The sequence below is a fragment of the Archocentrus centrarchus genome, chromosome 21, assembly GCF_007364275.1.
Source record: "Archocentrus centrarchus isolate MPI-CPG fArcCen1 chromosome 21, fArcCen1, whole genome shotgun sequence".
Classification (NCBI taxonomy): domain Eukaryota; kingdom Metazoa; phylum Chordata; class Actinopteri; order Cichliformes; family Cichlidae; genus Archocentrus; species Archocentrus centrarchus.
Genome location: NC_044366.1, coordinates 29884933 through 29894061, shown reverse-complemented (window position 1 = coordinate 29894061; position 9129 = coordinate 29884933). Strand labels below are relative to the sequence as shown.

Here is a 9129-nt window from a genome sequence, read left to right as displayed (position 1 = left end):
CTTTTTTAAAAAGGTCTGAAGCTTTGGGTAAATAGTTGTAGTGTAAATAAAACCATTCAATAGCAAAGCTACAATAAAAATGTACATAGGCTCATGAAGGTTTTAAGAACCAAAATGATGTACATTAGTAGAATAATGAAGAATATTGGAATATACTCTGAACATAATATAAAAATAAACATACCTGTACTTTTTAATTTCTACATGTCCATCAAGGGTTATACTGAGGTTATTCACCTAACATCATTTGTACTTTGCTTGGCATGATACAGCCAGGAGATAGGAGATAGTTTGTATTTGTTGACTAGTTGACCATAGTTCCTGGAGGATGTTTCCTCCAGATTCAAATCAGATTCAAAGAAGGTACTCATCAACTTGCCAATTGGTAGAACTTGAAAAAGTGCGACACAAAGTAGAAATGGAGAAAGTTCACCTTTAAAGTTAATGTTGTGCCCCAACACTCCAGCCACCATGTTTCATAGGACATAACTTTTACTTTGAAAGCGGACCTTCACCATTTCCAGTTCATGTCACACTTGTCACAGTTTCATTACAGCTGAGAGAATAGTTGGACAATGTTTGTAATCAAGTCCATCACTTGATTACATCACTCCATCACAATATGCTGGTGACCAAAGCAATCACAAGGAGGTTTTTGCCAGTGGTTTGGGAATACACATTTTTTTTCCTACTGAGCTAAGTAGTCAATTCAAAAGTAGTCAATAAAGGCCAACTGCCCCCTCGACCCCAGAGAGCTAACTGGATTCTATATATCAATAAATCATGTTGTGTTTCTCCTAGATGTAATAATCTCTTCTTATTGAAATGTGTGCATGCAGCACTCTCTTGGGAAGTTTTCGCAAAACTGTCCACACACCCACAATCTTACATACAATTATGTGTACAGTGATCAGTTGAAAAACAATGCCAGTCTGTGTCACCGTGGTAGTGTTGCAATTGCAACATCTCCAGTGTAACTCAGATGTTAACCAGAAGGGCCTCTATCAATGATTCTCGTGCTTGAAACATAACATAAGTGGTCTCACTGTGCTTTATATGCCCACCTTCCCAACAATCTTGAACCCAGCTTGTTGACAAAGAAATATTTACAAAACCTTAAACAGATTTTTAAAACTGCAGCATTTTGCTTAACAGAATTGGATCTACCAGCTATTCTAGCATGTAAATAAACTCTTACAATTAAGATTAGATAATGTTTTATTTGTCACATGCACAGTTATACACAGTACAATGCACAGTGAAATGTATTTTTAATACCTTATGAAGATCATAACATGTTATTATCAGAAATGACAACATTAAGATAGTAAATGTGACGTTACTTATAATACATTAAAAAAAACCTTGGGCTTGACAGAAAAACCTCTGCAGGTGCTTAGTGATTTCTTTCATTTTAAGTCCATATATAAGTGGATTGAATAGGGGATGATACAAAACAGCTAGTAAAGTTATTATTGGAAAATCTGGAAAATCTGATCTAATTCGAACTATAATGATGTCATATGCACAAAAACAGGAGAAGCTAATTAAAACCAACAGGTGTGGTAAACATGTCTGAGTGGCTTTATTCCTAACATCTTTACAACTTTTATAGGATATTATGAGGATTCTGGTGTATGTAAAAAGTATAAACAGCAGAGGGAAAAGTGCAAATGTTATCAGAGCAATAATACCATAAATAGACTGCACTCTTGAATTAGCACATTGGAGCGTGTAAATTAGATTATTGCAAACAATTCCATTTAAAGTCAATTTACATAGTCCCATATCAGCACTTAGTATTACTGGAACTGCAGTCTGACAAGCAGGCACAAACCACGCTAAACCAAGGGAAATAGTCACAGTAGTTTTTGTCATAATGGTTGGATATTGCAGAGGTTTACATATAGACACATATCTGTCATAAGCCATGGCTGACAAAAGTAAGAATTCTGAAACGCTTAACGAGTAGTATAGAAAAAATTGGAAGAGACAGGCAGAATATGATATGATTTGTTTTTCCAACAACATGTCTGTTAATAACTTTGGATGGATAGCAGTACTAAAAAAAACAGAGTTCAGAAGTAAAGCAGCAATCAAAATGTACATGGGCTCATGGTTGTCTTTGTGTATCCAAATAAGGCACACAATAGTGGAATTGAAACAGATTATCAAAATATATACAGTAAAGAATATTAAAAAATATAGATATCTGAACTTGTGGACTTCCACGTACCCTCCAAGAGTTACATATGTCATATTAATTTCACCATCCATTGGTTTTGTCTAAAGGTTCAGTAGTAAAATGGGCAGAATACATAATCAACATGGATAAAAGTTTTAACTTGAATTTTCCACTTTTACATGACTAATACACAACCTGTTCTCAGTGTCCTTTTTGTTCACAGACAGTAGGTCTTAAAATGTTCTTGCTGTTCATCTGCAACATTCAGAAAGTAGGTTGAGCCTGTGGAAGGTCTTTATTTGATTGCTTTATTCTCTATGGGACTAATTTAACTGGTGACCAAAACAAATTCTAAGGTGGAAACAACTACATGACACCCTGGATGCCTGAAGTGACTGTGTCACATTATCTATCATTAAACTTTATTATACCATTTTCATCATAGGATGGGATGATACTTTCTGCACCAGTGTCTTCTTTTTTTCAATCATATTGGTTAGCCTGTGGTCCCAACAACCTGCTGAGTATTCTTGGTTTCTGGTTACTGAGTGTTTAATTTTTCTTTTTCTGCTCTCCTGCATCTGCAATGTTTAATGCAGACGGTTGCCTAACCAGGGTCTGATTCTGTCAGACATCTTTCTCCAGGGTGTTTTTCTCTGCTGTTACCAGGAATGAGGAATAATTCATTAATTCTTTCATTTTTTTATAGTTGTGTAGATATTATTGTAAAGGTGCATGTACAGTGGTATGAGGGAGCTGCCTCCTGGGCGCCTCTTGGGTGAGGTGTTCTGAGCATGTCCTACTTGGAGGAGGGGGGTAGACCCAGGACATGCTGGAGAGATTATATCTCTCAGCTGGCCTGGGAACACTTTGGGGTCCCCCCGGATGAACTGGTGGAGGTGGCGGGGGAGGGGGAGTTCTGGGCTTCTCTGTTTAGGCTGCTGCCCCCATGAACCGGCCCCGGATAAGCAGAAGAAAATGGATGGATAGATAGATCATATGATTTGTCTGATGATCCTTAATGATCCTGGAAAACAGATGGAAATGAATTTATGAAATTTCTGCACATCTGAGAAGAATGAATAATAATTCCAATACAGATATTGGTAAGACAATGGTGTATATTAGTATGTATATATATAATATATATTCATACATTTTTTTTTTTTTTTTGGCCACAGCGGCTTTATTAACAGTAAAGAGTGACAGGAAATTGGGATGAGAGATACAAGGGAAGATATGCGTGAAACACCAACAGGCTGGGACACAAAGCCTGCGATGTCCACGCCGCTATGCGGCCTATGTATGTGGTCACCTGCTCAACCTCTGAGCCACACCAGCGCCCCATCTGTGTTCAAAATATAAGTCTTATTCTCTTCTTTTCTAGGTTGTCACATGAAACTTGTGCACGGAAATCATTACAACCAATGACAGCAGAAACATTTACTTGACTCATTAAACATTTAATACTTTTTGTTTGTTTGTTTGCTTTAATGAGCAATGTAAGTAATGTAACCAATTTTACAGACACTACTTTTATTTCTGTTTTTGAAGGGTACTCTCTAAAGATCATGTTTCTGAGAGTTAATACCAAGCAGAAGTTTATTTGCTCTCTAAGGCCTAAAGACATAATGACCTGTTGACCACCTTATAATGTTGACAGTTACATTTCAATGTACAGTGGGTACAAAAAGTATTCAGACCCCTTCACTCTTTGTTTCATTGCAGCCATTTGCTAAAATCAAAAAAGTTCATTTTATTTCTCATTAATGTACACTCAGAACCCCATCTTGACAGAAAAAAAACTGAAATGTAGAGATTTTTGCAAATTTATTAAAAAAGAAAAACTGAAGTATCACATGGTCATAAGTATTCAGACCCTTTCCTGTGACACTCATATTTAACTCACATGCTGTCCATTTCTTCTGATCCTCCTTGAGATGGTTCTACTCCTTCATTGGAGTCCAGCTGTGTTTAATTAAACTGATTGGACTTGATTAGAAAAGGCACACACCTGTCTATATAAGACCTCACAGCTCACAGTGCATGTCAAAGCAAATCGTCTCTGGAGCTTGCAAAAAGGCGACTGGACTTCTTTTTGTTTCTTGAAGACGTTTCACCTCTCATCCGAAAGGCTTCTTCAGTTCTCAACCAAATGGTGGAGAGACCCAGGTATTTAAACCCCTGTGGGCGTAGTCCCCTGGAGGTGGTTATGACCCTCTATTGATCATGTGCGTGAACACATGTGCCCAGGTGTGAAGGGGGCGTGGGTCATATTTAATCAGTGGTTTCAGTTGAAACCAATTTAGGACTCCGCTCCATTGTTTCCTGTGGCCTATTGAGGTCACTGGAACAAAGGTGTGAATGGGGGTTGAGACGTCTGGGAAGGGAGCTCAGGACAGCACTGTAAGCGGGGGAAAGTTGGTGACGTAATCCACCTCCTCTGTTCAATGATGGTTGTTCACAGTGGACATAGATGGCTTCTTTCACTCCTCTTTCAAACCATCTGTTTTCCCTGTCCAAAATGTGAACATTGGCATCCTCAAAAGAGTGCCCTTTTTCCTTCAGATGCAGATGTACTGCTGAATCTTGTCCTGTCGAGGTGGCTCTTCTATGTTGTGCCATTCGTTTGTGAAGAGGCTGTTTGGTTTCACCAATGTAGAGGTCCGAGCACTCTTCACTGCACTGAACAGCATACACTACATCGCTGATCTTGTGTTTGGCGGGTTTGTCCTTGGGATGAACCAGTTTTTGTCTTAGGGTGTGACTTGGTTTGAAGTATACTGAGATGTCATGCTTGGAGAAAATTCTTCTGAGTTTCTCTGACAAGCCTGCCACATATGGGATGACAATGTTGTTCCTCTTGTCCTTCCCATTCTCTGTAGTTTGTGTTTGGCCTTCATTCCTGTGCATCTTAGCTGATTTGATGAAGGCCCAGTTGGGGTAACCGCATGTTTTGAGGGCTTTCTTAATGTGTGTGTGTTCCTTATGCTTCCCTTCTGCCTTAGAGGGAACACTTTCCGCACGGTGTTGTAGGGTCCTGATCACCCCAAGTTTGTGTTCCAGAGGGTGGTGGGAGTCAAAGAGGAGATACTGGTCTGTGTGTGTGGGCTTCCGGTAAACTTCAATGTTGAGGCTTCCATCTTCCTCGATAAGCACCGCACAGTCCAGGAATGGTAACTTGTTATCTCTGGTGTCCTCCCTGGTAAAACGTATGTATTTATCCACTGAGTTAATGTGACGAGTGAAGGCTTCTACTTCTTGGGTTTTGATTTTGACCCAGGTGTCATCTACATATCTGTACCAGTGGCTAGGTGCCATCCCTTTGAAAGAACCAAGAGCTTTACTTTCCACTTCCTCCATGTAAAGGTTGGCTACAATGGGAGACACTGGGGAGCCCATGGCACATCCATGCTTCTGTCTGTAGAATCCATCATTGTATTTAAAATATGTTGTGGTAAGGCAGAGATCTAAAAGTGCACAAATCTGATCTGGGGTGAAGCTGGTTCTGTTCAGTAAGGAATCGTCTTCCTGTAGTCGTCTTCTGACGGTCTCCACTGCCTCAGTTGTAGGTATGCAAGTGAAAAGTGAAACCACATCAAAGGACACCATGGTTTCATCTGGATCCAGTACAAGATTCTGGACCTTGTTAGTAAAATCTGTAGAGTTTTCAATGTGGTGGGGTGTGATGCCAACAAGCGGTGATAAGATGGTGGCGAGGTGTTTGGAAATGTTGTAGGTGACCGAGTTTATACTGCTGATAATGGGTCGAAGTGGGACTCCTTCTTTGTGGATCTTTGGGAGTCCATAAATGCATGGAGTGACTTCTCCAGGGTACAGGCGGTAGTAAGTGGGGCGGTCAATGGCTTTTTCCTTTTCAAGTTGTTGCAGGCAGCAAACAACTTTTTTCTTGTAGTTGCTTGTGGGATCACGTCTCAAGACCTCATAAGTATTGTTGTCACTGAGGAGTGTAGTAATTTTGTTGTGGTAATCCGATGAATTCAGCACAACCGTGCACCTCCCCTTGTCGGCTGGCAGTATGGTGATGTTTTGATCCTTGCTTAGGGCTGTGATGGCCTTCTTCTCCTGAATGGTGAGGTTGGATGGAGGAAGTCTTGCACTGGAAAGAGTGGCTGAAACTCTTTCAGCCACTCATTTCCAAACACCTCGCCACCATCTTATCACCGCTTGTTGGCATCACACCCCACCACATTGAAAACTCTACAGATTTTACTAACAAGGTCCAGAATCTTGTACTGGATCCAGATGAAACCATGGTGTCCTTTGATGTGGTTTCACTTTTCACTTGCATACCTACAACTGAGGCAGTGGAGACCGTCAGAAGACGACTACAGGAAGACGATTCCTTACTGAACAGAACCAGCTTCACCCCAGATCAGATTTGTGCACTTTTAGATCTCTGCCTTACCACAACATATTTTAAATACAATGATGGATTCTACAGACAGAAGCATGGATGTGCCATGGGCTCCCCAGTGTCTCCCATTGTAGCCAACCTTTACATGGAGGAAGTGGAAAGTAAAGCTCTTGGTTCTTTCAAAGGGATGGCACCTAGCCACTGGTACAGATATGTAGATGACACCTGGGTCAAAATCAAAACCCAAGAAGTAGAAGCCTTCACTCGTCACATTAACTCAGTGGATAAATACATACGTTTTACCAGGGAGGACACCAGAGATAACAAGTTACCATTCCTGGACTGTGCGGTGCTTATCGAGGAAGATGGAAGCCTCAACATTGAAGTTTACCGGAAGCCCACACACACAGACCAGTATCTCCTCTTTGACTCCCACCACCCTCTGGAACACAAACTTGGGGTGATCAGGACCCTACAACACCATGCGGAAAGTGTTCCCTCTAAGGCAGAAGGGAAGCATAAGGAACACACACACATTAAGAAAGCCCTCAAAACATGCGGTTACCCCAACTGGGCCTTCATCAAATCAGCTAAGATGCACAGGAATGAAGGCCAAACACAAACTACAGAGAATGGGAAGGACAAGAGGAACAACATTGTCATCCCATATGTGGCAGGCTTGTCAGAGAAACTCAGAAGAATTTTCTCCAAGCATGACATCTCAGTATACTTCAAACCAAGTCACACCCTAAGACAAAAACTGGTTCATCCCAAGGACAAACCCGCCAAACACAAGATCAGCGATGTAGTGTATGCTGTTCAGTGCAGTGAAGAGTGCTCGGACCTCTACATTGGTGAAACCAAACAGCCTCTTCACAAACGAATGGCACAACATAGAAGAGCCACCTCGACAGGACAAGATTCAGCAGTACATCTGCATCTGAAGGAAAAAGGGCACTCTTTTGAGGATGCCAATGTTCACATTTTGGACAGGGAAAACAGATGGTTTGAAAGAGGAGTGAAAGAAGCCATCTATGTCCACTGTGAACAACCATCATTGAACAGAGGAGGTGGATTACGTCACCAACTTTCCCCCGCTTACAGTGCTGTCCTGAGCTCCCTTCCCAGACGTCTCAACCCCCATTCACACCTTTGTTCCAGTGACCTCAATAGGCCACAGGAAACAATGGAGCGGAGTCCTAAATTGGTTTCAACTGAAACCACTGATTAAATATGACCCACGCCCCCTTCACACCTGGGCACATGTGTTCACGCACATGATCAATAGAGGGTCATAACCACCTCCAGGGGACTACGCCCACAGGGGTTTAAATACCTGGGTCTCTCCACCATTTGGTTGAGAACTGAAGAAGCCTTTCGGATGAGAGGTGAAACGTCTTCAAGAAACAAAAAGAAGTCCAGTCGCCTTTTTGCAAGCTCCAGAGACTACTATGACCTGGATGACTGAGAATCTACACAGACATATTGCCTTGCACTTTGGGAGGAACACCCTTCAATTGGTGCGGGAGTATGAAAGGGACTCAAGAAAGCTAGCGGACTACAGGAACCACCTTCGTTTCAACTTGAGATGCAGACAGTCCAGACTGGTTCCCAAGAGTTTGCACCTTGGGTCCACAGTAAAAGGACATAGAGCTGACCAAATTCTATGGAGAGCACAGAACCACCTTTTAAGTGAAAGGATAAGACAGGTCCATTTCACCATAGATGCACTCCAGAACAAAATCCACCAGACGCAGCAGAAACTCTCATCACTCTTACCTCACACCATCGCAGAAGAAGTTTCTACATTTGTGGACAAAGCCCAGCTCGCACAACACATCAAAGGCAAGGAAAGACAACTACGTAAATTTCAAACTCTGCAAACCAAGGCATACCATTCATCTGTTAACAAACAGGACGACACGACAAGCAATGGAAACCAAGGAAAGTGGGTGAAGAACCTATCAGATAGGGTCCTCACCAAACCAGAAGAAAATGTGCTAGCCAAAGGACTCAACTTTGCCATAGCCCCACAACAGCTTCCTATAGTAGACCTCATCACAGCAACAGAAACCGCTATAAGAAATAACAAACTTTCTCATCCTGTAGCAGAACAGATCAGGATGAAAGTTTCAGCCACTCTTTCCAGTGCAAGACTTCCTCCATCCAACCTCACCATTCAGGAGAAGAAGGCCATCACAGCCCTAAGCAAGGATCAAAACATCACCATACTGCCAGCCGACAAGGGGAGGTGCACGGTTGTGCTGAATTCATCGGATTACCACAACAAAATTACTACACTCCTCAGTGACAACAATACTTATGAGGTCTTGAGACGTGATCCCACAAGCAACTACAAGAAAAAAGTTGTTTGCTGCCTGCAACAACTTGAAAAGGAAAAAGCCATTGACCGCCCCACTTACTACCGCCTGTACCCTGGAGAAGTCACTCCATGCATTTATGGACTCCCAAAGATCCACAAAGAAGGAGTCCCACTTCGACCCATTATCAGCAGTATAAACTCGGTCACCTACAACATTTCCAAACACCTCGCCACCATCTTATC

At 41.8% G+C, this 9129-nt stretch overlaps 1 protein-coding gene across 1 annotated transcript; it reads right to left on the bottom strand.

Moving 5' to 3' along the window:
- Positions 1-1353: 1353 nt before the first annotated feature.
- LOC115800170 (olfactory receptor 13C2-like) lies at positions 1354-2277 on the bottom strand. The gene has a single exon (XM_030757426.1). It carries the CDS (start codon positions 2275-2277, stop codon positions 1354-1356), a length of 924 nt encoding a protein of 307 aa, XP_030613286.1.
- Positions 2278-9129: the final 6852 nt, after the last annotated feature.

Coding starts and splice junctions, on each gene's coding strand:
- LOC115800170 (XM_030757426.1), bottom strand. CDS start 2,277: ATGGATGGTGAAATTAATATGACATATGTAACTCTTGGAGGGTACGTG.